This window comes from Amblyraja radiata, chromosome 33, assembly GCF_010909765.2.
Source record: "Amblyraja radiata isolate CabotCenter1 chromosome 33, sAmbRad1.1.pri, whole genome shotgun sequence".
NCBI classification, from domain to species: Eukaryota; Metazoa; Chordata; class Chondrichthyes; order Rajiformes; family Rajidae; genus Amblyraja; species Amblyraja radiata.
The window spans coordinates 11531241-11558368 of record NC_045988.1 but is presented as its reverse complement, the minus strand read 5'-3'; the positions used below and the strand labels follow the sequence as shown (position 1 = coordinate 11558368).

General features: G+C 41.8%; 2 protein-coding genes across 7 annotated transcripts in view; both read left to right on the top strand.

Annotated features, from left to right (window-relative positions):
• The window catches only part of usp2 (ubiquitin specific peptidase 2), a 115373-nt gene extending 104339 nt beyond the window's left edge, over positions 1-11034 (top strand). For all 6 annotated transcript variants that reach the window (XM_033049978.1, XM_033049976.1, XM_033049977.1 and 3 more), the window contains 9 exons: positions 290-401; positions 571-681; positions 1676-1740; positions 2572-2675; positions 3293-3373; positions 5349-5427; positions 6126-6233; positions 6798-6918; positions 7966-11034. In XM_033049978.1, coding sequence (XP_032905869.1) covers positions 290-401; positions 571-681; positions 1676-1740; positions 2572-2675; positions 3293-3373; positions 5349-5427; positions 6126-6233; positions 6798-6918; positions 7966-8053 — 869 coding nt within the window. In that variant the 3' untranslated portion in view covers positions 8054-11034. The remainder of the gene's footprint in view (positions 1-289; positions 402-570; positions 682-1675; positions 1741-2571; positions 2676-3292; positions 3374-5348; positions 5428-6125; positions 6234-6797; positions 6919-7965) is intronic.
• Positions 11035-17549: 6515 nt separating this feature from the next.
• LOC116991164 (membrane frizzled-related protein) overlaps positions 17550-27128 on the top strand; it is a 33563-nt gene continuing 23984 nt past the window's right edge. The window contains exons 1-6 of the mRNA XM_033049533.1: positions 17550-17666; positions 18893-19006; positions 21798-21900; positions 24118-24246; positions 25641-25835; positions 26532-26760. Coding sequence (XP_032905424.1) covers positions 18944-19006; positions 21798-21900; positions 24118-24246; positions 25641-25835; positions 26532-26760 — 719 coding nt within the window. The 5' untranslated portion in view covers positions 17550-17666; positions 18893-18943. The remainder of the gene's footprint in view (positions 17667-18892; positions 19007-21797; positions 21901-24117; positions 24247-25640; positions 25836-26531; positions 26761-27128) is intronic.

The following is a 27128-nucleotide window of genomic DNA, read 5'->3' as shown; positions in this document are numbered from 1 at the left end:
TTATTGCACTATATTTGTTATTTATTAAACTTTTTCTTTTTTTCTCTTCCCCCGTTATGAACTATGTTTACATATTCACACATTCTGTTGTGCTGCAGCAAGTAAGAATTTCATTGTCCCATCCGGGACATATGACAATAAAACATTCTTGACTCTTGGGTGCAGGGCTGCAGAGCCAAAGCTTCTCATTCTGTACAATTCTACAAAAACATCTAAAATAATTTGAGTACACTTCAAACTGCACGGAATAATCCCACTGAATCTCATTGCCCTCTGTTCTCTCTTTCAGAATTTGCAAAGCTGCTCCAGGCTCTTTGGTCATCCTCCAGTAATGACCCCATCAGTCCTTCTGAGTTCAAAACGCAAATCCAGAAATATGCGCCACGATTTGTGGGTTACAAGTAAGTGACGACCAAATGATATCTAATACTATTGAAACCAGCCATCACAATTTTCTTCCTTGTGTTAAATCATCTCTATGTCTTGGTGGTTGTGAAATGTGTTATAAAAATGCAAGTTTGCCCATTCTTCGTCACCGGATTGTATTTGTAAATCCTTTTACTCACTCAGTCAACAGGACGCACAGGAGTTTCTCCGTTTCCTGCTGGACGGACTCCACAATGAAGTGAACCGAGTGTCAGTGCGGACCAAGGCTACAGTGGAGGACTTGGACCATCTCAAGTAAGTAGAAGTGTGATCGATGCCTTTTTATTAATCGCCTGCTCACAAATTACTCAATAGCCTTAACCCTGGTGTGGATGGATTGAGCCAAGCAGTTGAGTTCCATTCCTGAACTTACTGCTTCACTTCCCTCCTTCGATTCTAACGAACCATTTGGCTCCACATGGATCACTTCACCTTAATTTATCTTGCCTTCTCTAATTTTATTTCTTTCCACTTCTTCCTCATGTATTTCTCGTCAATTATTTGTTCCAATTACCCAGAATAATTTCCAGTAAGTTGTACAATCCATTCCAATCCCGTACCTTCCCAGGTACAACTTACTCTTAACTTTTCCTTTCTCTTCTCGGAATATCTCCACATGGTGAACAAGTTCTTAATTTCCTCTAGGCAATCTTCACAGTTAACCAATACAATACGATACAATGGCACTTTATTGTCAGACCGAGGTCTGAAATTTGTTTATGCATACAGCCATGCAATAAAATAAAGACACAACACACAATAGAGTCCAACATAAAACATCCGCACACAGCAGAATCAAAAAGTTTCCCACTGTGAGGGAAGGCACCAAAGTCGGTCATCTTCCTCGATGTCCCTGATGTTCACCCGTGGATGGATGAACATCAATGGTGGGATTAAACTGTTGATTGTAGTTTTCATTCAGCTACAGAGACGGTGATTAAAAATAACTTCTGTTCCTTATTTCCCTGATGTTATTGTGAAGCTTGAGAAATCTCCCATATTTAGTAGTGCGAGATGAAGATGCCACCCAAATCTAATTCCCTTGAACAGCTATCCGTGCATTGGCGCTGTCTCATTTTGTCTGGGCTGTTTAATCTGACAAATGTTTCAAAAATGAAGGAAAAGCTAGAATTAATATAAAACTCAGAACATCGATTACACCAAGTACATCATTTTGTGTTGTTTATGTTGAAAATTGTTACTATTCAATTGTTCGTATCTTAATTTAAACATTGCTGTCCCCTTCTAGTGATGATGAAAAAGGTAGAAGAATGTGGAAGAAATACCTCGACAGGGAAGACAGTCGGATTGTAGGTAAGTGTTAAACATTTAGTTTGACATATGCACTTCGTCAAGTACAAATGTCTAAGTATGTACTAACTAAGTTGCCTAACTGAGCTCATCCCATCTGCCTGAGCCTAGCCCATATTCCTCCAAAACCACCTTTTCATGTAGTTGGCCTGGTGTCTTTTAAATGTCATAATTGTACCCACCTTTAAAACCTCCTCTGGCAGCCTGTGCACACCATCCTCTGTGTGATAGAGGTGCCCCTCGGGTTCTTTTTAAATCTTTCCACTCTCAGCAAACCTATACCTCATAGCTTTTATCGTTCCTACCTTGGGGAAAAGACTGTGACTATTCAATTTAGCTACTGTATGTCTTTCATGATTTTATGTACCTCCATAAGGTCAGTACTCGGCCTACTATGCTCTAGGGCAAAATGTCCTAAACTATCCAGCATTTCCTTATAATTCACGCCCTCCAGTCATTGTAACATCATTGTAAAGTTTTTTGTACCTTTTCCAGTTTATTGTCATCTTCCAATAGCAGGGTGGCCAAAACTGTACACAGTACTCCAAAGGTGGTGTTACTATTGCCTTGTACCATTAAATCCCCACTCCTGTACTTGGTACCCTGACCGATGAAGAAATGCATGGTAAATACGTCCTTCACCTCCCTATCCATCTGTGTTGCCACTTTCAAAGAACTATGTACCTGTATCTCTAGGTGTCTCTGTTCCACAATATTCTCCAGGGCCCTATCATTTCCTGTGTAAGTCTAGCAATGATTTGTGTTAGCAAAATGAAACGCCTCACATTTATCTAAATTAAATTCCATCTAATTTTCCGAATTCCTTTTTTTCAGATCATTTTGTGGGCCAATTAAAAAGCTCTCTAACCTGCAGTGAGTGCGGCTACTGTTCCACAGTCTTTGACCCCTTCTGGGACCTGTCACTACCCATCTCAAAGGTGAGAAAGTACAGTTCAATTCCAGGCCACCGATTCATGGCAAGAAGTAAAATTCTCTTGTCTCCTGTATTTACCCCAGTACTATTTTTCTACATGTTTAAACCTTCCCCAAAGTTACAGAGATTTTTTACAGAATTTGATTGCATCAGGTTTAAATTCAGGCTTCCAAAAGTGTCATTCTTGCACTCGGGAAAGCAGGGATACAGAAAAGGTTACATCATCTGGCAACAGCAGGAGTGTGCGCCCTCCATCATTTTGCTGATGTTCAGATAGAATCTGACAACAGTGGGGGCATAGGGAGACACCATCAACTGCAGATACTGGAAGCTTGAGACAAACACAAAGTACTGGACGTATTGAGCGAGTCAGGCAGCATCTGTGGAGTGAATGGACAGACAATGTTTTGGGCAGATCCATTCTTTAGACAGATTGGAGTTAGGGGTAGAAGCTGGAAAAGTAGGAAACTGAGTTAAGGGTTCTCATGACTATTAGCAGCCTATTTTTGGTGATTACATAAAATTACATTGTAGCATTTCTACTGATATTTTATCATTATCAGTATTTTATAAAACATGTTCTGAGTTACTTATTAATTCCAGCTGTTGATGGTTTTGCAGAAAAGCTATGGAGAAGTTTCACTGATGGATTGTATACGACTGTTCACCAAAGAGGATGTTCTGGATGGAGATGAAAAGCCAGTAAGTTGATCCTTGATGCTTTGATTACTTGGAGTTCCATCAATGCATGTGAGGGTTAACAGGTCACCTAACCTGTCAGCATCTTTTATGTCATTTACTATGTTTTCCAAGTAATTTTCCGTGAAAGTCATTCAGTTTAGTTTCCCAAACGCATTCCATCAACAGCAGACTTGAATATATTAGATTTTGACCCTATATTATCAAGATTATAAATTGTAACTAAAAGGCCCAAACTCTATTCCTTGAGGTAACCCACTTGTAGCAACATGCCAACCTGAAATAACTCTTTTATTCATTGATTGTTCCTTGTGTATCGTATGTGTTACATTCTCAAGAGCTCTATTGAACATCAGATATCATTTCCCTATTATAAATAATTATGTTGATTCATGTTATTTCCTTTACTATAATTATATCATCTCAAATTTCAAAGCAAGAAATAATTTGTTTCCAACATTTTTTCACCTCAAATATCTGCCAGTGTTCAATTACACCTGAGCCTCTGGTCTTGAGAAACTACATTTTAGTGGTTAAAATGTTTTAAAGATTAAATCAAAAAAACAAAATTTCTAAAAAGGACACAAAGTGCTGGAGTAACTCAGTGGGTCAGGCAACATGTCTGGAGAACATGAAAGGTGACGTTTTGGGTCGAGACACTTCTTCAGACTGAATCTGAAATGTCACCTACCTACATTCTCCAGAGATGCTGCCTGACCTGCTGAGTTACACCAGCACTTTATGTTTTTTTTTGTAAACCAACATCTGCAGTTCCTTGTTTCCACCTTATTTTCTAAAACTATTTATTCAATCAAAAGAAAATAGAGGTAAAAAAACCATGCTATAAATGATGCATGGCAAAATCAATTTAATAGGAACTAACAATGCTTTGCTGGCAAGGAATATTAGAAATTTGGAATGTGGGGGTTAACATATTTTATGTTCAATTAGTGCTTAATATTCGTCAACCAAATTTCCTTCCCTTCTTTACCGAGATGATTTGAGATTCGAGATTCAAGAGAGTTTATTGTCATGTGTCCCTGATAGGACAATGAAATTCTTGCTTTGCTTCAGCACAACAGAACATAGTAGGCATGACTACAGAACAGATCAGTGTGTCCATATACCATTATATAAATATATACACACATGAATAAATAAACTGATAAAGTGCAAATAAACAGATAATGGGCTATTAATGTTCAGAGTTTTGTCCGAGCCAAGTTTAATAGCCTGATGGCTGTGGGGAAGTAGCTATTCCTGAACCTGGTCGTTGCAGTCTTCAGGTTCCTGTACCTTCTGATTGATGATTGATTTGCTCCTGGGGTAAGGGTGTCACCATCTGCCCATTATTGAAATAAATGCGGCGTGCAAATGGCAGTTCTACCCAGAGGGCATCATCACATCAGTACAAATCCTTCTTGCCCTCGCCAGCATGAGTCATGGAACAATGACCAAACATGACTGCCCTGCCCAGTTGCCTCTCTGACGGATCTGATAACTCGATTTAATCTTACACAGCCTCAGAGGGTTCATTTGTAGATCAGCTTATCATGCCCTCAATATGTACAATTAAGTGATGATACGATCAACGTTTTTAAAACCGCAGAAAGAGTAGATCATGTAGATAGAAGGTATCTCTCTGGTGGAGAGCACAGAACAATGGGGAGAAAAAGTTCCTTAATGTTAAAACTAGGTCATTCAAAAGTGAAAGCAGCAAACAAATTTTCAAACTATGGATGTGAGGGACACTAGGTATTTTTAAGACACAAACGGTTGAACAAGATTAACAGTAAGCATGGGCAAAAATGGATGATCTTATATAACATAGTCTAATTGAATGGAGGAGTGGAATGACCTACCTAAATGTTTTGTAGATCCATATAGACTTGTGAGTGTCCTACTTTGTTTTGAGTGAATTATAGTATGTGCCTTCTCTTAGCTTCCTGGTTCTAACTCTAGTGCCTCTGTGTTCCAGACCTGTTACAGATGCAAAGTCCGAAGAAAATGTACTAAGAAATTCACAATCCAGAAATTTCCAAAGATCCTAGTGCTTCGTATCCTTCTGATCAATAGTTTTCTGTAATATTATTTTTGTATTCTGGTTGAAAAGTTCTCTACATGGTGTTTCATAAGTGGGAGTTCATTTAACATGTTAGATACTGAAAAGTGAAACAGAATGTGGGGTCTGACTGACTTTGAATTGGAATAATCCTATAGGCCCCAGTTCATTTCCAGTCCACACTGAACCAATCCTGATGTCAACCCAGTGGCATTTAGCAGCCCAAGGATCATAAAAGTCAGTAGCCCTGGGTACTGATTATCTGTGAGTGCAGTAGTTAGGGTGCGGAGTAGTCTTTGGTATCTCAACAACTGGCCATTATTTAACTGAGATTGGGGGCAGAACAATTATGTTTGAGTTCAGTCTCAGCCACATGCCAGCTTAATCATACTGTCACCCAGAAGGTGTTATCATGGACTAGTGTCACGATCCAGGAGTCTAGCTGATTTTCTTCCCCAGCAATGAGCAGCGATGAAACTAAATGTTCTATCATCTTCCACACACTGATCATTATTTAGCAGGTAAATTGATGTTAATCTCATTGAGCAGAAAAACCAGAAGGTTTGCTGTTGTGTAATATGGTTTCCTGGCTCCAGTCTGCTCAATTTCCTTGGTTATTTTTCTCATCACAAGACCAGACTTGATTATTATTTTTTTTTCGATCTGTGATCCTTAACTCAATGTCTCTTCTAGATTTGAAGCGATTTTCTGAGGCACGGGTCCGTACTAGTAAACTTTCTACCTTTGTAAATTTTCCCCTGAAGGACCTTGACCTTCGAGAGTTCAGTTCTGACAGCAGTGGTGAGTTGCGTACAGTGTGTTAAATCATTGCTCTTTGCACTGCTTTGTTACTTCTTGATTCTGAATTGTCATCATGGGGCTCTATTGACATGTCACCGCATGGCCTAGATGTGCCACTGTGGTATTGGCCACCTCCAGTGGTAGGATAATGTCATAATCCAATTGCTCAGACACTTGCATCAAGTTAGGAGTCGGCAGCATGGTGATTATTACTCTTGATTCTCTAGTATACCTACCAACATTGCTGATTTTATCCTGTCCCTTTAAATGGACACATCCTATTTTGGAGTTCAGTGGATGAAAGGAGAATGAAAAGTTGGAAATAGAGGTGAAATGGATTAAATTCAGCAGTTTCTCAATCCAATCTGTGTGGATGGAAAAAGGATAAAAATTTAATCAAGAACATGAAAGGAAAGGATTAAGCTGGCTTTGAGAGTTATATTCCTGTCAGTGTTTCGTCATGGAATATTCAGATATTCTTTCTATCGTTACTAGTTAAATTGGATCAATTGCTATGGAACGGTTGGATAAAACTACTTTGTCTTTCAATCTTTCCCCTCACAGTTCATGCAGTTTACAATCTCTATGCTGTGTCCAATCACTCGGGCACCACCATGGGTGGTCACTACACTGCTTACTGCAAGCACCCACAGTCTGGAGAGTGGTACAACTTCAATGACTCCAGGTGAGTTCTTACTCTCAACATGCCAAGCACAGCTGTTCCCTTGAACCCCATCCTCATTCCCTCTCCACTTCACCAAAACTAATGCAACCACATCCTACAAATACCAGTTCCAAAACTCCATACTTCCAGTCTGGCCTGTGATGAGAAGCCAACTGACCTGATAACAAGTGATGGGAATGAAGCAAGCAAGTTTGTGTTAACTAAATATTTAGTACCTCAATCACATGGACTGGTCCTGAATTTCTAGGATTTACCCTCCTAAAGAAGGACATTGGGTGAGAGCATAGAGTACAGTAACATAGGGTGTGGCCTAGTATTTGGAGGACAGACACAAAAGGCTGGAGTAACTCAGTGGGCCAGGCAGCATCTCTGGAGAAAAGGAATAGGTGAAGTTTTGGGTTGAGACCCTGGAGTCATGGACTGTTCATGAAGATAAATTAGTTTGGAATCGATGACAGCTAACAAATCCAAGGACAGGTCCTCCCCAGCTTTCAAAACCATGACTTGTGTACTGCCCAATAATAGCAATTACCTTTTGGGAGATTGGTGATTTGGCAGCTGCAGGTACCTTCTGCCATGTGGGATCGCGGTTCGCGGGTGCATTTTCAACTTGTGAACTGTTCGGGATACGCACCGGCTCTAACCCGGGGACGACCTGTAAGTAATGAAATTCAGGGAGAGAAGCTAGGTTGGAAAATAATGGATTGTTGCAAAAGCTATCTGGTTTACTAATGTCCTTCAGAGGAGGGATCTGTCATCCTCGTACAAGTCTGGCCTTTTCATGATTGGCGACGGTAGCAATGTTCTTGATATGTAGCTGCCTTTTGAAATAGTCAGGCAAGCCATTGGTGCATGGGCAATTGGAGATAAGCTTTGCCTGTGATGCCACATTCTATAACAAACAGATTAACAAAATAATCTGGGTAATGACATTAATGCAGGCTGAAGAGCAGCTGTCAAGCATCTTCAGTCGATATATTGTCAATGGAAGAGGCAGGTATAAAATAGGAGGCATAATTCATAAATGGTCCTTTTTTTTTTTTACAGGGTGACCCCAGTGTCATCGAGCCAGATAAGGACAAGTGATGCCTATGTTTTATTCTATGAACTTTCTTATCCTTCCTCTCGGATATAACAATCTCCGGACATGAAAGAACGGGGAAAGCAAAGCAGCTTAAAACAAAAACTGTCTGACAACAATGGCAATATTCTTAAGTGATCCCTTGTGATCTTCATATCGTAAACCAGCATAAAATCCATGCCGACAGCAAGGAAACGACCCCAAGGAGACCAGCTAATGTCTGAATGGATTGCACCGGGAGTGAGAGGGAGAAAGTGGTGGAGGTGTGGATGCATGTTGGCAGAAGGTTACACAAAGGGCTGTTTTTGAAACTGAGGGATCACCAGTCCTGCAGCCATTGACAGATTTTTCAAAGAACACACCAGCATCTGATGCAGAGCAACCTGAGCTCGGATCAACAACCTACTGATGAAAGACCGCCCGCAGCAGCGAGCTGCTGGAGCTGCTGAGTCTGCACCAGCATCTCCTCTCTGTACTGTCTTGGAGTATGTTTATTTTCAGAGGCAAAAATTTTCTTGCAAGTCTTTTGAAACATTAAAACCACAAATTGTTACAGAGCGGGATAAAGACGGTTTGTTGCTATTTAAAATGCTCCGAGTTGCAAGGGAATCAGGTTCAGGAGAATATTTAAATTTATTTATGTTTTTTTGGTTCTGTGCAATGACTTGCCTGTGGCACATTGGTTAGAGCCATCATCATCTGAGGGACAAGTGATCCTTTCTGCTTTCTCAAACTAAGACATTGTCCCCTCCAGCAGTTTCTGTCATACATGCATTTTAACAACATGAAAATGTTCTCACACCTGATACATTGAAATGCCTTTTTTGATTTAAGTTAGAATTAACCAACACTGAACTAACTTTGAGTGTTACCTAGAGAGATGTGTTCTATTTATGTGGACTGACAGGAGTAACATTTATTTGCCTGAGTTCTATCTCTGAATCCAGCAGAATATTTTCTCTGATCCATATTTGGAGCTGAACTATCACAGTTGATTATCATTAATAAAGACCCACCCTTTTCACAACCGATAATCCTTCTTGATAACAAGCTTTGACATTTCAGACGAGAATCCTGAGTTTCTGGTTTTGAAATTGGTATTAAAACAACTACCTTATTGGGTCAAAAGGACATGAAGTGCTGGAGTAACTCAGCGGGTCAGGTAGCATCTCTGGAGAACATGAATAGGTGATAGACATAGAAACATAGAATGTAGTGATGTTTGGGCCGGGTTCATTCTTCGATCTGATGAAGGGTTCTGACCCGAAACGTCATCCATCCATGTTCTCCAGGGATGCTCTGGCTGAGTTACTCCAGCACTTTGCATCCGTTTGTGTGAAGCAGCATCTGCAGTTTCCACCTTATTGGGTCAATGGTTCAAGTTTTGTTAATTTATTCCCAATCAAAAGCTTGGCAGCCTCAATATTGAATGGTATGTCTGCAGAATGCGGGCAAAGAATCTTTCTTCATCTCAAGCCCATGTTTGGTACTATGGGGAAACACTCAACCATGAACATCTCTCATCTATTGGCAGCCTCTTGTCTCCTGCTTCCTCATTCTTCAGCTATTCAGCCACCCTACCTCCTTCTGAAAGACTATGCGACATCACATTTAAAAAAAACTAGATTGCAATTATATAGTGACCTTTCTTTTTTGCTCTTTGTTCTACGGCTTTTGTTTTTACACATCCCCCAATATGTCCGACAGGTCTAATTCCCTTAATATACAATATTCGGGAGAATGCAAGGTTGAATTAAGAATTTAGCTAATCTCCACCCAATACATCTCTAGGCCAGTGCTACATTTGAACCATGCCAGGGCCTCTTGGGGCTTGGCATTGCATACCTTCATGATTCCTGTTTTAACCAACTACTTGCAATAGATGTCCCATCAACTCTTTTTTTTCCTGGATTTATATGTTGCATTCTTAACATTTTTGCTTGATTTTTGGCTCTGCTTCCAGTGGCTTACAGTTCTGGTGGTAAATATGTTGATTTGATCTGGTGAGGCAAGAGGTCAAATGGAATCGGAGAGATTAGGTTCAGATAAAATAGATTATAGAGATTGCAATATTGGAAGTGAGTTGAAGCATCTCCTTTCCCTGATATTCTGTGATCGGGATTTGTTGTTTTTGCTGCTCTCAAACTGAGGTCTGATCTGTCCCGTGGTGATTTCAGAAACCTGTTCACTGTCCAGTAACATTTGCCAGTTATCTTGCTAGTAACACTGTTATCACACGGCATGAATGAAATAAAGAGAAAAAAAGCAGCCATCCCTGTAGAAATTTACTAGGTCTTTTTTTTTAAATTGGGGAGAATGGGTTAAAAAATATCAACTACTTTCACTCCATTACCATAACAGTGCTTCCTGTCTCTCGCTGCATTCGGAATGACTATCTGTCTTGCCGTTTTTTTGCCGCTTTGTGTATGTTTATCCACTCCGTCTCCAAGTCCCTCTGATTGTTCTACAGACCCCGGATTACAATGTGCAGGTTGACTAACGTGCTATTGCTGCTTCCCTCCCCTGTGTTTCCTTCTCTCCACCCAAAACTTCAAAGCATCTCCGACTATTGTAGGAGTGGACAAATTAAGTTAAGTTTAATGTCTGCAACATCAACGCAATGTGTTCGCCTATTACTCCCATTCAAAACTCGTCATTCTAGAGGGCTTTTTAAAAATAAGATATCTTACTAAAGAAGACTCGAGTTTCAAACGTGTTCATTTTTAACTCTATAAACTAATGCATGGAGACGTGATGACTGTTCTATTTTGATATGTCGTGGGTTTATGGGTTTATCTTGTTTACCGTGTAAACAAGCGCTGGATTTATTTTATATTATGTACAGTGAGGAGTTGTACATAAGAAATTTTAACTATATATATAGTATCTAGAATAACAGCCGTGTGTACACATGCGCATTATAAATATATCGACAGTGCCCTCCAAAAGGTTTGGGACAAAAACCCATCATTTGTCTATTTGCCTTTGTACTCCACAATTTGAGATTTGTAATATAAAAAATCACATGTGGTTAACGTGCACATTGTCAGATTTTATTTATGGCTATTTTGGTTTCACCATGTAGAAATTACAGCTGCCCCCTCCCCCTCACCCCCCCCCCCCCCCCCCCCCCCCCCCCCCCCACTCAATTTCAGGGCACCATAATGTTTGGGACACTTGTCTTCACAGGCGTTTGTAATTGCTCAGGTGTGTTTAATTGCCTCCTTAAAGCAGGTAAAAGAGAGCTCTCAGCAACCAGTCTTTCCTCCAGTCTTTCCATCACCTTTGGAAACGTTTATTGCTGTTTATCAACATGAGGACCAAAGTTGTGCCAATCAAAGTCAAATAATCCATTATTATCTAAATGGTGGCTGACTAGGAAAAGGGGAGATGCAGCGAGACCTGGGTGTCATGGTACACCAGTCATTGAAAGTGGGCATGCAGGTGCAGCAGGCAGTGAAGAAAGCGAATGGTATGTTAGCTTTCATAGCAAAAGGATTTGAGTATAGGAGCAGGGAGGTTCTACTGCAGTTGTACAGGGTCTTGGTGAGACCACACCTGGAGTATTGCGTACAGTTTTGGTCTCCAAATCTGAGGAAGGACATTATTGCCATAGAGGGAGTGCAGAGAAGGTTCACCAGACTGATTCCTGGGATGTCAGGACTGTCTTATGAAGAAAGACTGGATAGACTTGGTTTATACTCTCTAGAATTTAGGAGATTGAGAGGGGATCTTATAGAAACTTACAAAATTCTTAAGGGGTTGGACAGGCTAGATGCAGGAAGATTGCTCCCGATGTTGGGGAAGTCCAGGACAAGGGGTCACAGCTTAAGGATAAGGGGGAAATCCTTTAAAACCGAGATGAGAAGAACTTTTTTCACACAGAGAGTGGTGAATCTCTGGAACTCCCTGCCACAGAGGGTAGTCGAGGCCAGTTCATTGGCTATATTTAAGAGGGAGTTAGATGTGGCCCTTGTGGCTAAGAGGATCAGAGGGTATGGAGAGAAGGCAGGTACGGGATACTGAGTTGGATGATCAGCCATGATCATATTGAATGGCGGTGCAGGCTCGAAGGGCCGAATGGCCTACTCCTGCACCTAATTTCTATGTTTCTATGTTTCTATGAGACTGAGAAACAAGAATACAACTGTCAGAGACCTCAGCCAAACATTTAGCTCACCAAAATCAACTGTTTGGAACATCATTTAGAAGAAAGAGAGCACTGGTGAGCTTACTAATCGCAAATAGACAATAGATGGCAAGAGCAAAGTATGGAGGAGCGAAGGAACTGCCCAAGATCCAAAGCATACCACCTCATCTGTGAAACACGGTGGTGGGGTGTTATGGCCTGGGCATGTATGGTTGCTGAAGGTACTGGCTCACTTATCTTCATTCATGATACAACTGCTGATGGTAGTAGCATAATGAATTCTGAAGTGTATAGACACATCCTATCTGCTCAAGTTCAAACAAATGCCTCAAAACTCATTGGCCGGCGGTTCATTCTACAGCAAGACAATGATCCTTACTAAAGCAACAAAGGAGTTTTTTCAAAGCTATAAAATGGTCAATTCTTGAGTAGCCAATTCAATCACCTGATCTGAATTCAATTGAGCATGACTTTTATATGCTGAATATGCTGCAGAGCATTACCAGAGAAGACACCCAGCAACTGGTGATGTCCATGAATCGCAGACTTCAAGCAGTCATTGCATGCAAAGGAAGGATATGCAACAAAATACTAAACATGACTACGTTCATTTACTTGACATTGCTGTGTCCCAAACACTATGGTGCCCTGAAATGGGGGGAATATGTATAAACACTGCTGTAATTTCTACATGGTGAAACCAAAATGTATAAAAATGGCCTTTATTAAAATCTGACAATGTGCAATTTAACCACATGTGATTTTTTTTCTATTACAAATCTCAAATTGTGGAATACAGAGGCAAATAAATAAATGATGGGTCTTTGTCCCAAACATTATGGAGGGTACTGTATATATAACTTGTGTCTTGAGTTGACAGCCTGGTGATTGGGTGCTAAACAGTGATCTTTAACCTTGATATCATATGAAACCTGTTTGGTGTTTGTGTACTTTAAACGAAGAATGTTCCTCTTGAAACTAGACACAATCTGGTTCCTAAATAATGTGCTTTGAGTGACTGCGCAGGCAGCTCTGGCTGCTGTTGCCAGGTGAGGTCACGGTGCATTGAAATTGTTTTTCTTCTCTCTCTGCATTATTTATTTTGTTTAAATCTCCTAGATCTGATTCCGATCCTTCTGCCTAAGATTAATAACGTGTGAAATATATATATTGATTACTTCCTGGCTGTTTCAGTCACGATATTATAACCAGTTCCGATTTGTCCTCAACATTTCACGCCTTAAGTTATCGAGAAAAGACCATGTCATGAATATGGAGATGGGCCGTGTATCCTCAATAGCCGCCTGAACCGCTGTGTTACTTCGGGACATTGTGTTTTGTCCTTATGACCCGATTGAAGGACTTCTAACTGTCCCGAGCCAAAGTGGATTTAGATAGCAATAATCTGAATTTTCAGAAGGCAGATTAGGTAATCCCAGGGAAAGTTTGCAGACAGTAGGAACTGTTGTGTAAAAAATGTTTTTGTGAGCTGTTGATTGAAACTTTGTCTATCTTAATCTGTCATTCCCAGAGAGTGTTAACATCTAAATTTAAAGGGGGATGAGAGTTTTTTTTAAACCTAGAGATTGGTAGAGATCTGGAATTTGCTGCCTCGAAAGTGATATAAAGCAGAAACATTATAATGTTTAAAAACTCCTTGTTGTGCATTGTAGAACCGCGGCCTACAGGTTGGGACCGGGAGCGAGAAAGTGGGATTGGGCCGATTGGGCAGGCAGGGACATTGTGGACCCAATGGCTGCCTTCTCTGTCCAAAATGTTACCAAAACCCAATTGTCCACTCTTGTCCATACACGGAAGCACCAATTTGGCACATCCAGTAACACAAGATACAAGGCATTTGCATTGCATCAAAGTCCACAGGTTGTCCCAGGAACACGTAGTTGGGGTTTCCATGATGGTTACTTATTTCTGCTTGACCACAGAGCACCAGGAAGCTCGTTACCTGGTTCTTACAGTGGGAGAGAGGAAATAGCCAACATATCTCCTCGGGGCTCGGAATTGGAGCCCGGATTTGCAATGATGAAGGGGAGGTGGGAATAGCAAATGACTTGAGTGCCGTAAAATTGCTACAAGTGAATCAGCAGGTTTTCCTCATTGGTCCATACTCCTTAACCATCGGTATTAATTTCTTGTATGGTTTTCTTCTAACTGGAATGTTCTGTAAAAAAAAAAACAAATCGCCGAATTTGCATTTTGCTATTAAAGCGGTGCAGCGATGGTTAGTAAGTTTAATGCAGTAATTTTGAGGTCACTAAAGGGCGTGCGCATGTATTTTTTTAAGACCACTTTTGAAAATAAAACACTGAATAATAAACTGCTGCCTTTTGCTTCTATCCTGGTTCAGTTTATTTCAAAGGTGTGAGCCAGGTTTCCTAATCACATGGTTGTGGCACATGATCACTTGATTCACTCCTATTGTTGCTGGTTCACTGTGTGTGGTCCTGCTTGTCAGTGGAAGCACTGTTAAAGGTTGATCTGTTCTTTAACATAGAATCGTACAGCACCAAAACAGGCCATTTGGCCCATGCCAACCATGATGCAAACAAGTCTCAATTGTCTGTGCCTGCCCCATATCCCTCTCAACCTGTCCAAATGTATTTTAAATGTGGTTATAGTGCCTGCCTCAACTACCTCCTCTGGCAGGACACAAAGTGCTGAAGTCAAGGTCATTCTCCTGACAACACCTTCCATATATCCATGAAGAAGTATACACAAAAAAACATTGCCTCAAAATCTATGGATAGAGACTGAGAAACTCAAATCTTAAAACTGCACATGAACATTAGTATTATTGCCGCTTCTCGAAGGACTCAAACCTATTCCAATGGATCCACAGACACCAACCCCATTCCTGCTTTCCCCCCCCATATCCCTTGATTTATTTAGCCCTAAGAGCTAAGTCTAACTGTCTCTTGAAAACATCCAGTGAATAGGCCTCCACTGCCTTGTGTGGCAGAGAATTCCACAGATTCACAACTCTCTGGGTGAAAACGTTTTTTCCTCATCTCAGTCCTAAATGGCCTACCCCTTATTCTTAAACTGTGACCCCTGGTTCTGGACTCCCACGCTGTCTACCTGTGTTGCCACTTTTATGGAACTGTGTACCTGTATCGTGTTCTACAATGCTCTCCATGGCCATTCACTGTGTACAGCCAGCTCTAATTTAACTGCACAAAATGCATTGCTCTGCACTTGTCAGAGTTAAATTCCACCTGCTATTCCAGTTGATGTAGATCCTGTTGTAACCTTAGAAAACCTTCACTGTTCACCACACCAAACCACCAACGTTGGTGTCATCTGCAAAATTACTAAACCTGCCATCAGCATTCCCATCCAATATTTAAAATATATGTATATATGTCAAATAGGTGACCCAGCACCAATCCGTGCAGCACACCACTGGTCACAGCCGTCCAATCTGGAAAACAACGCATTGACTTCTACTTCAGAAAATCTCAAGAGCACGGTTAGACCTGATTTGATGCCAATTGAGAAGAGAGAAAAACTTCCAAACAGATGTAGTTTATTCGCATTAATTTATTTACCAATGTTGTAACTATTGAATCCTCAAATCTTTAAACACAAGGTTTTCAATTGGTTCCAATTTAGCATCTGATTTAGAATAACACAGGCATAGCTCAGAGAAAGGAATGTACATGTGAATGGATTTAACAATAATTAATCCTGATTATTTAGAGCACATATGAAATCCTTATTGACTAATTGGGTCCACTGGTTCCCGGGTGAGAGTGTGAATAATTACAATAGAGGTGTAAACTGAAGTAATATATGATGCTCAAACCTGGTTAACAAAAATTTAAAAATGAAAGTTTGATCAGTAAATGAAGCATATGTCAGGTGCAGGTATATTGATCCATTGAAGTTTAAAGAAAATGAGAGAAATTAAAAAAAATTAAAAGTTAGGAGGGCAAAAGGAAAACATGGAATGGCTTTGGCAAGCAGGGTTAAGGAAAATCCCCCAAAGATAGCCAGGGAGAGATTAGGTCGCTTCATATCTCCTCTGTACTGAATCAGGTATGATCGGATATGCGTTGGGTCCTAAATAAATACCTCCCATTCACGTTCACCGGGAAGAAGTATGTGGAGGACAGAGAGTTGTACACTGATATTCTGGAACCTGTTTCAGGAAGGAGGAAGCGTTCAAAAATAAATCCCAGGGCCTATCCAAGAATGTTACGGGAGCAAGGCAGGAGATTGCTGGGGCTCTAACATGGATGTTTGCAACTTATTTATCTTGGATAATGCACAAGAAGACTAGGACAACACATGTTGTTTCCTTATTCAAAAAAAGCGAGGGGGATAAATTAGAGAGCTACATGGTAGTCAGCTGTACATCTATAGTAGGATAAATTATTGGAAAAAGGAAACTGGCTCCTGGCAACGAATGTACCACCCTCCACCGCTGCTTCTTGGCTACAAGCTGGTGGGCCCCACTTTTCATTGTTCCTCTCCTCGCCAAGGAGAGGGGCTAGGGACAGCGGCTTCATGAAGCTTTGTCACGTTAAACCAGTGGGGATGACATGCTTAGGGATTCAAATAAACGTACTAAGAATGAATGAATAAAATTGAGAAACAGTTTTGTATAGAAGATTGATAGACACTAAAAACTGGAGTAACTCAACGAGCCGGGCAGTATCTCTGGAGATAAGGAATGGGTGACGTTTCGGGTGGAGACCCTTTTTGATGTGTCTTCAGTTTTGTACAATTGACTCCTGTGTACTTCCTCTCCCACAACGCAGATTAAAGGACAACTCAACGCCATTTAAAACAAAAGGCAAGATAAATCTCCAGGTATTTGGCTGTGGTGCCTCATCTGACTGCAATAAGGATAAAATGAGTGCTGCTTAATTTTGGAGTCGCTTGTCCTCCAATGCCCTCCATGCATGTCTTCCACATTGGCTGCTCGACCCGCTGAGTTACTTTAGCACTTTGTGTTCTGTACTTGTGTCTCCTCCACCAGTCTTTTATTCTGAGGTAATTCGTCACTTGTATGAATCCCTCTTCAGGGGCGATTCTCTGACTCCCTCTCATTTTCTCCCAGTCCGATTCCTTATTTCCGATTCTCCCTCGAGTTTTGTTCGTCTTTCATTTGATTTCCCAGTCTGATTCTCTCTCGCAAAAATTCTCAACCTGTTTTTCGGTTTAATTCTCCCCTAGTCAGTCACAGTCTATTAACTCCAAGAGTCTCAACTGAGATTAAAATAACCCCCCCCCCCCCACGTTATTTAGAAAGGAACAGGATAAATCTCGAGGTATTTAGCTGCAGTGCCACATGTGACTGGGAATAAGGATCAAAAGAGACTGCTGATCAACTTTAGAGTTCAGAGCTCAGAGGTACTTGGCGCGCACACAGTCGTGGGAACATTTATACTGTGGATCTGAATCTTGGAGTATTTTTTATCATTCACTATGTCGAACATGTGGTGACGAGAACACGAAGACAGTTGATACAGGATTTAACATGTTTGAAAACGTGTGAGTACTCTGATCGGTGACTTCAATAGAAAGACATGTAGAGACAAAGATAGAAACAGAGAGAGAGAGAGAGAAAGGGTGGCAAAGGTAAAACGAGAGAGGGGGGGAGGGGGTGCAATAGATACAGGGGGTGAAAAGACTAGGCTTGTATTCACTGGAGTTTAGAAGGATGAGGGGGATCTTATAGAAAGTATAAAATTATAAAAGGACTGGACAAGCTAGATGCAGGAAAAATGTTCCCAATGTTGGGCGAGTCCAGAACCAGGGGCCACAGTCTTAGAATAAGGGGGAGGCCATTTAAGACTGAGGTGAGAAAAAAACTTTTCACCCAGAGAGTTGTGAAATTGTGGAATTCCCTGCCACAGAGGGCAGTGGAGGCCACATCACTGGATGGATTTAAGAGAGAGTTAGATAGAGCTCTAGGGGCTAGTGGAATCAAGGGATATGGGGAGAAGGCAGGCACAGGTTATTGATTGGGGACGATCAGCCTTGATCACAATGAATGGCGGTGCTGGCTCGAAGGGCCGAATAGCCTCCTCCTGCACCTATTTTCGATGTTTATATGTTTCTATGGGTGGTTGAAGACGGGGAGACAAGCAGAGTGAGTGAGATCAGGATCTGTAAATGCGATACTGCAGGGTACACCGACCTGCTCGCAGGAGAGTGGTGAATGGCAGAAAGGCAAAGGAGGAAAAGGGGCATGATAGACAAAAAACTCGTAATAATATATTGGAAATCTGGCATGTACAAAGTAAGACAATGAATATATATATTTTTAATAATGAAATATACAATGTATGGAGTTTTGAAGCTGAACAGTAGCTCAAAACAATTCTCCAGCTTTCCCTCCCTTTCTGCCCCTCCCCCACCCTAGTTTTCTGACTAATTTCACTGCCCTAATTAATGTTACTGGTTATAAACCTCGTTGTCACCTTCCCCTCAGCTAACAATGAACCATTTCCCTATCATAGTCTGCTTTGACCTGTCGTTTTCACACCTTGCCCTTCCACATCTCTAGACCCTCTCCCCTGACTCTGTCTGATGAAGGGTCTCGACCCGAAACGCCACCCATTCCTTCTCTCCAGAGATGCCACCTGTCCCGCTGAATTACTCCAGCATTTTGTGTCTATCTTCGGTGTAAACCAGCATCTGCAGTTCCTTCCTACGCAGATCAAAACATTTGTTCTCTTGATCCACCTATGTCCTATTGCACTGATGTATTTCAGGAAATTGCATTAGTTTCTGATTCTTGATGCGGCTTCTGGATTTCCTCAAACATGTGGGAAAGAGTGGAGTTTATAGAAATCAATCTGGATGACCCCAAAAGAGAGGACAGTAAGGTAAGGATAAGGCTTGGGAATCAAACTTAAGATCTCAGCTCTTTCTATTGAAGAATCCATCTATAAACTAATTTTTTTAATCTCTTATATGTTGGGTCTCTTGGCTTCAATCATTTTGATATTGGACTTCCATGTGGAATTGTTCCCCTCCAAGGTGATTGCACCAGCATCTTACACAACCATAGTGGCCATCCTTGTGGCCAGTGGCCATCAGTGTGTTGAAGAACTTGAGGCGAGAAAAGATCAGGACTATTGTAGCGCCAGCCACAAGTGACCCCAGGCAGGGCAGTTCCTTGGAGGTCCATTGTTGGATAGGGAAGGTGTGATCACAAGGGAAACAATGTGGACCTTGAGATCGCACCTTCCCAAGCCAACAATGGACCTCCCAGGCACTGTCCTACCTTAGGTCATTTGTCAGGCAGCATCTCCAGTGATGCTGCCTGACCCGGCAGAGTTACTCCAGCACTTTGAATCTATGGTATAAACCTGCATCTGCAGTTCTTTGTTTCAATATTCCACATGGAAATTTGCCACAGTTGAGCCCAGTTCTGACCTCCTCTTAGCATTTCTGCAAGTCATTGGATAATATCAAAAACAACAGTCCATCCGATTCTGCCTCTCTGTAACCTGGCAGATTTGAAACTAATTATAAAACCCATACTCATGATTGCACACTTCGCTACTGATAAGGCTCTTCAAAAACATTGCAACAATCATCCCTAATATTAATTGCATGTACGGAGGGGTCTGGGTGCTATGATATACCATGGAATAATAAAGACTAAAACTGAGCAAAATTTCAAAAGGGAGATAGAAACATAGAAACATAGAAATTAGGTGCAGGAGTAGGCCATTCGGCCCTTCGAGCCTGCACCGCCATTCAATATGATCATGGCTGATCATCCAACTCAGTATCCCGTACCTGCCTTCTCTCCATACCCTCTGATCCCCTTAGCCACAAGGGCCACATCTAACTCCCTCTTAAATATAGCCAATGAACTGGCCTCGACTACCCTCTGTGGCAGGGAGTTCCAGAGATTCACCACTCTCTGTGTGAAAAAAGTTCTTCTCATCTCGGTTTTAAAGGATTTCCCCCTTATCCTTAAGCTGTGACCCCTTGTCCTGGACTTCCCCAACATTGGGAGCAATCTTCCTGCATATAGCCTGTCCAACCCCTTAAGAATTTTGTAAGTTTCTATAAGATCCCCTCTCAATCTCCTAAATTCTAGAGAGTATAAACCAAGTCTATCCAGTCTTTCTTCATAAGACAGTCCTGACATCCCAGGAATCAGTCTGGTGAACCTCTGCACTCCCTCTATGGCAATAATGTCCTTCCTCAGATTTGGAGACCAAAACTGTACGCAATACTCCAGGTGTGGTCTCACCAAGACCCTGTACAACTGCAGTAGAACCTCCCTGCTCCTATACTCAAATCCTTTTGCTATGAAAGCTAACATACCATTCGCTTTCTTCACTGCCTGCTGCACCTGCATGCCCACTTTCAATGACTGGTGTACCATGACACCCAGGTCTCGCTGCATCTCCCCTTTTCCTAGTCGGCCACCATTTAGATAATAGTCTGCTTTCCTGTTTTTGCCACCAAAATGGATAACCTCACATTTATCCACATTATACTGCATCTGCCAAACATTTGCCCACTCACCCAGCCTATCCAAGTCACCTTGCAGTCTCCTAGCATCCTCCTCACAGCTAACACTGCCCCCCAGCTTAGTGTCATCCGCAAACTTGGAGATATTGCCTTCAATTCCCTCATCCAGATCATTAATATATATTGTAAATAGCTGGGGTCCCAGCACTGAGCCTTGCGGTACCCCACTAGTCACTGCCTGCCATTGTGAAAAGGACCCGTTTACTCCTACTCTTTGCTTCCTGTTTGCCAGCCAGTTCTCTATCCACATCAATACTGAACCCCCAATGCCATGTGCTTTAAGTTTGTAAACTAATCTCTTATGTGGGACCTTGTCGAAAGCCTTCTGGAAGTCCAGATACACCACATCCACTGGTTCTCCCCTATCCACGCTACTAGTTACATCCTCGAAAAATTCTATAAGATTCGTTAGACATGATTTACCTTTTGTAAATCCATGCTGACTTTGTCCAATGATTTCACCACTTTCCAAATGTGCAGCTATCCCATCTTTAATAACTGATTCTAGCAGTTTCCCCACTACCGATGTTAGACTAACTGGTCTGTAATTCCCCATTTTCTCTCTCCCTCCCTTCTTAAAAAGTGGGGTTACGTTTGCTACCCGCCAATCCTCAGGAACTACTCCAGAATCTAAAGAGTTTTGAAAGATTATTACTAATGAATCCACTATTTCTGGAGCTACTTCCTTAAGTACTCTGGGATGCAGCCTATCTGGCCCTGGGGATTTATCGGCCTTTAATCCATTTAATTTACCCAACACCACTTCCCGGCTAACCTGGATTTCACTCAATTCCTCCAACTCCTTTGACCCGCGGTCCCCTGCTATTTCCGGCAGATTATTTATGTCTTCCTTAGTGAAGACGGAACCAAAGTAGTTATTCAATTGGTCTGCCATATCCTTGTTCCCCATGATCAAATCACCTGTTTCTGACTGCAAGGGACCTACATTTGTTTTAACTAATCTTTTCCTCTTCACATATCTATAAAAACTTTTGCAGTCAGTTTTTATGTTCCCTGCCAGTTTTCTTTCATAATCTATTTTTCCTTTCCTAATTAAGCCCTTTGTCCTCCTCTGCTGGTCCTCCTCTGCTGGAGATAAGAGAGTGACTTGTTTCTTTTCAGACTGATTTCATTAACCCAGTGTTCCAGCCAGACTGTGGGAATGAAGACCATGGGGAACAGGGAGCTGCAAACTACCTGAAAACTAACCTGCAGAATGAATCGGGTGAGTGCAGTTTAGTGCATCCATATTCTGAAGTTGAATCCTGGTTTGACCAACATTGATTCTGGATTGCCCCATGATGGGGTGTATGGTGAGCAGAAGACATGGGGAAGGAAGAGAGAAACTGTGGGAAGTCTAGTGGGGTGGAAGAGGAAGGGGAAGGAGTTGGTAGAAGGTCGGGCAGGGTCAGAAGTCAAGAAAGTAATTGGGAGTACATGAAATGAGTTGTACCAGCTCTGAGGGATGACATGGCATTGATAAGGGGAATTGGAGAACAAGGAACAAGGAGGAGGTTAGGGAGGGAATGGGGACTAGATGGTATGCAGGGGGTCTGGAGTGTGTTCGGAGAGGTGATGAAATACAGGAATGGGTTGTGGGTCTTGAGGGACCTGCATTCTACCCCTTGTCCAAGTTGCTCGTTGAGGGAGGGAAAATCAACCTTAGGCAATGGTTGGATCTACATCAGGGCGAAGCAAAGATCAGCTGGTGTGTTGATGGGTAGGCCACGGAAGAAACATGTTGCAATAAGACCTACTCTGGGGAAAGTTATCATTTCAGCACCGCATTTAATTAAAGTTTTTTTAATAAATGACAGACCTTGTGTCACATTGACAGGGAGAGCTCGAACTAGAAAAAATTGAAACTGTCAATCCTGGGGACTCAAGGCAGTAGAAAATAATGTCCAGAGTTGATGGTTTGTAGTTTGATGAAAAAAAGGCAGTATAAATATTAATATTTTATACAAATATTAATCCAAACTATAAATATTAATACTTAATAGGAAGTGAAAATCATAGCTCTGGGTTTTATTATAAAAAAGCAATTCAGCTGAATATAAATGCCCAAATAGAGAGAAAATTATGCACGGGGTGGATGCAGGGAAGAAATAAATCTGCAAAAACATTATTTTGGTGAACACGTGATCAGTCTAGAAACAGATTTACTGGGGAGATGGTGGAAGTGGATAGTAGTGGTTCATCTGAATGAAAATGATGCAGGTTCTTTCAGAAATAATGTTTTGGGATACAGCAAATGAGTGAACTGAGTTGCGACTTGTAGATATAACATGTTTGGGAGGAATGTATTTAGGTGGCCTCTTTAACATGATGGCATATTCTAAGACGATTCACAGAAGTGTTACCAAATAAAATTTGACACTGAGCCACAAACGTAAGTATTATTATGGATGAGTAAAAGCTTGTTTAAAGACATATGTTAAGCAGAAGGAGAGGTTGAGAGGCAGCTATTAGCCAGATGCAATGAATCATATCAATGAGAACCTGAAGAGTAACTACTGAGAGTCCATGTAGAATAGACCGAACAACACCAAAATATTCATTTGCCAGGACACATGGGGTACATCCCTGATGATCATCTACTGAAAGAGATGCTCTGTAGCAAACTCAAGAGGCAGAGTATTAGGGAGGGAATTCCAAAACCCAGGGCTTCAGCAGCTGAAGGCATGCAAAATCATTTAGTACTACTTGTTACAGTATTTGTTCTCCTCATCACATATCTGGTTTTGTAGCACATTCATTGATACAGATTATCTGCTATGTTTCATCAATAACTCCATCATCATTGCATTAAGCAACAAGCAGGACATTAGAAGGTGAACAATATGTTTTGGACATTTGATGACCAGCAAAAGGTTACAACACTGGCAGACTTTGCATCATAACGTTTAACAAATGAAACAGCGAATAATTGTAAATGGGAACAAAAGCCATGTAACATCGTAGATAGACACAAAGTGCTGGAGTAACTCAGCAGGTTGGGCGGCATCTCTGGAGAAAAAACATGGGTGGGGATCCTTCTTCAGAAGTCCCACAATTGAAGTCAACATCGCCCATTCTTTTTCTCTAGAGATGCAGTCTGACCCACTGAGTTACTCCAGCATTTTGTGTCTATCTTTGGTATAAACCAGCATCTGCAGTTCTTTATTTTTCAATCTATCATCGGAATAGGTGAAAGGAGGTCGATCAGCCCATTGCATTTTTGTAGTGTTGTGAGAGACGTGGTATGTGTGTGAGTAGCAATTCCCCAATCCTGTAACGATGTTTCTTGTTTGAGATTTTTCCACAAGTGAAAGCATCTTGGACAATGTTGCCAGACATTTTGGAGGGTAGTAGAAGAGGAAAACAGTAAATGTAAGGTGCAAGCTGTGAGTTGCGAGTAAAAGAGTTTTGCTTTAATGAATTTTAAATGTTTCAACTCCAGTGCATGGCTCCTGGGAAACACTCATTGGAAGAGCTGGTGCATGCCCAGGTCCAATGTGGCTCATAGCCATAGGATTGGCTGTAATCTTGACGGTGACTATCGGAGGGAGTTTGATCACTTTCACCATTCGTAAGTATTTGAATCCATTCGGGGCAGATGGCAGTAAGTAGTACAATCTTTACCCTGAGCTGTGACCTCAGGAAGTGATATGAACTTACCTCCAGTAATCACACTTTTCTGAGGAAAATTCTGAGGAAGATGTACTTCTATCACACACGTATCACCATTTCACAAAGAAGCAAATAATCCTTTTAGAATGTTCCCTGTGAACATTGAGGGCAACATCAGCTGCCACCAGTCACTCAATTGAAGGTGATTGTACAGTGTTGCTAATTGGTTTATTCAGTATAACTGGATATATATCGGGCGGCCTCATGGCACAGTGATAAAGTTGCTGCCTTACAGCGCCAGAGACCCAGTTTCGATCCTGACTGCAAGCGCTGACTGTACAGAGTTTGTACATTCTCCCCGTGACCTATATGAGCTCTGGTTTCCTCCCACACTCCGGAGATATACAGATTTGTCGGTTAATTGTCTTGGTAAAATTGTAAATTGGCCCAGGTGTGTAGGATAGTGTTAGTGTGCAGGGATCTCTGGTCGGCGTAGACTCGGTGGGCCGAAGGGCCTGTTTCTGTTCTGTATCTCTAAACCTAAACTAAACTGAACTTTAATTTCCGCTCACTCCACCCGCATGCTAAATTATATATCTCCCAAACCGTGCTTCAACAAATATATCAAAGTAAGTGTGTAATGATCATCTACAGACCACTGACTACAGAAGTCTACCAGCAGTTTACCTCCAATGAATTAGCAATCATTAATTGGTTGTATATCATCAGTACTAACAACACTGGTGTGCTACCAACCCAGCATCAATGTCCTAAGGCCAAGTGTAGTCACTAGTTTACTGTAGCATGAGTCCCAATTGAGGCAGAGCAAGTTCCCATTAAGAGCTTGAGATGTTGGCAGTGATATATTTTGTCCTAGTCTCTGGAGAGAACTCCTCTACAATTCCGTGACATTGATGTGGAATTGTTCTCATCTATCGGAGAGGAAAGATGGGTCTCAATTCCAATACTGCAGCACATCCAGTGTATTGTACAAGAAGTGCAGTCTGATTTTGTGTATTGTATCAAAGTTGGGGCTTGGCCCTACCATTGCCCATCCCATAGTCAAAAGTACAATCATTAGGCCTTGGCTGTTCGCCGTTTAGCCTAGTTTCTGAGAGGTTCAGTAACAATTTAGCAACAACACTCCTTTCCCTCTAGTTTTCCCCCCACTGCTTACAGATTTCTCAACCTGAAGCTGGGACCAAGCAGAGGGGCAAGTCTAACCTGCTCCAACCATTGCCGATCTCAGTCTATAAAAATTCCCCACACAACTTTGGATGAAATGCCTTTCACAATAATTGCTAAACTTGACATTTCTCCAAACCATCCAATGTTTTTTCTTTCTTTCTGTAGAACTGGTTATTCAGAAATCAACCAATAATCATTCTGGGGAAGTGGTCAATGTGCCCAACAATGGGAACAAGACGTCCATCAGTCTCTTTACAGCCTCTCCCTCTGCCACTGCTTCTAGCTCCGAGAACATTGTCCCGGCCATTCCTGGTTTTCCAGCAGCGACTGCGCCATCCAGAACATCAATGCCATCACCATGTGAGTGTTACTACCTCTGTATAATATTCCGTCACACAAAACAGGCTAATGGACCCATTCAAATGTCACACAGCCATGTTCTCCAGAGATGCTGCCTGACTCACTGAGATATTTCAGCACTTTGTGTCTTTTTTCATTATATTCTTTGGTTGTCCCACCATCAACCTGACTCTAGATTGACATAAAGCAGCTGGAGTAACTCCGCGGGCCAGGCAGCATCTGTTGAGAAAGAGGAATAGGTGACGTTTCGGGTCGGAACTCTTCTTCAGATTGAAAGAACAAAGAAAGATCTTTCAGTCTGAAGAAGGGTTCTGACCCGAAACGTCATCCATCCTTTTTCTCCAGAAATGCTGCCTGGTCCGCTGGGTTACTCCAGCACTTTGTCTCCATCTTGCCATTCCTGGTCAGTTATCCTGGGATATCTTTCTTCATCCTGCTTAAAAATAGACAGCCTTCTGATTTTCAATTTGACTCCATCAATTCCCAATTTTATTTATGAATAATGTATGAAAAACAGCCTTAACGTGCAGCTAGACAAAAATGCTGGAGAAACTCAGCGGGTGAGGCAGCATCTATGGAGTGAAGGAAAAAGGCAACGTTTCGGGTCGAGACCCTTCGTGCAGCTAATCTGATCTAATGAAGATAGCCTTTCGGACTGTGACTTGGTGGGCTGACTCTTGTGGTCTCTGATTGCAGCATGTGGTGGGGTCTTTCGAAACTCTGAGGGATCGTTCTCCACCCCTCGCTACCCAGCACAATACCCAGCGAACCTGATGTGCATTTGGTGGATCTTGGCAGAACCGGGGCTCGTGATCCAGTTTAAAGTCGACTCCCTAAACATCGAGGGGCACTCACCTTGTCACTTTGACCGGCTGGATCTTCATGAAGAAGAGGGAAACGGGTTCGACACGCATCAGTTAGCTAGGTCAGTCTATGTTCCCTCCACCTGTCCGTCCCTCTCCCTAACTCTCTGCAACTTGTGTAGGTAGGAACTGCAGATGCTGGTTTATACCAAATACAGACACAAAATGCTGAAGTATGAAGTCTGAAACTGAAGTCTGAAGAAGGGTCTCGACCCGAAACGTCACCTATTCCTTTTCTCCAGGGATGCTGCCTGACCCGCTGAGTTACTCCAGCATTTTGTGTCCAACTTCTCTGCAATTTGATTATTTTCTGTCCCCAGTTCTGGTGAAGATATTTGTTTCTTTTCCCACAGATGCCGTCTGATCTGCCGAGTGCAAAGAGTAATTTTGTTTTTTAAATATAAAATGAGGTCAGTCGGCCAAGGAAGAT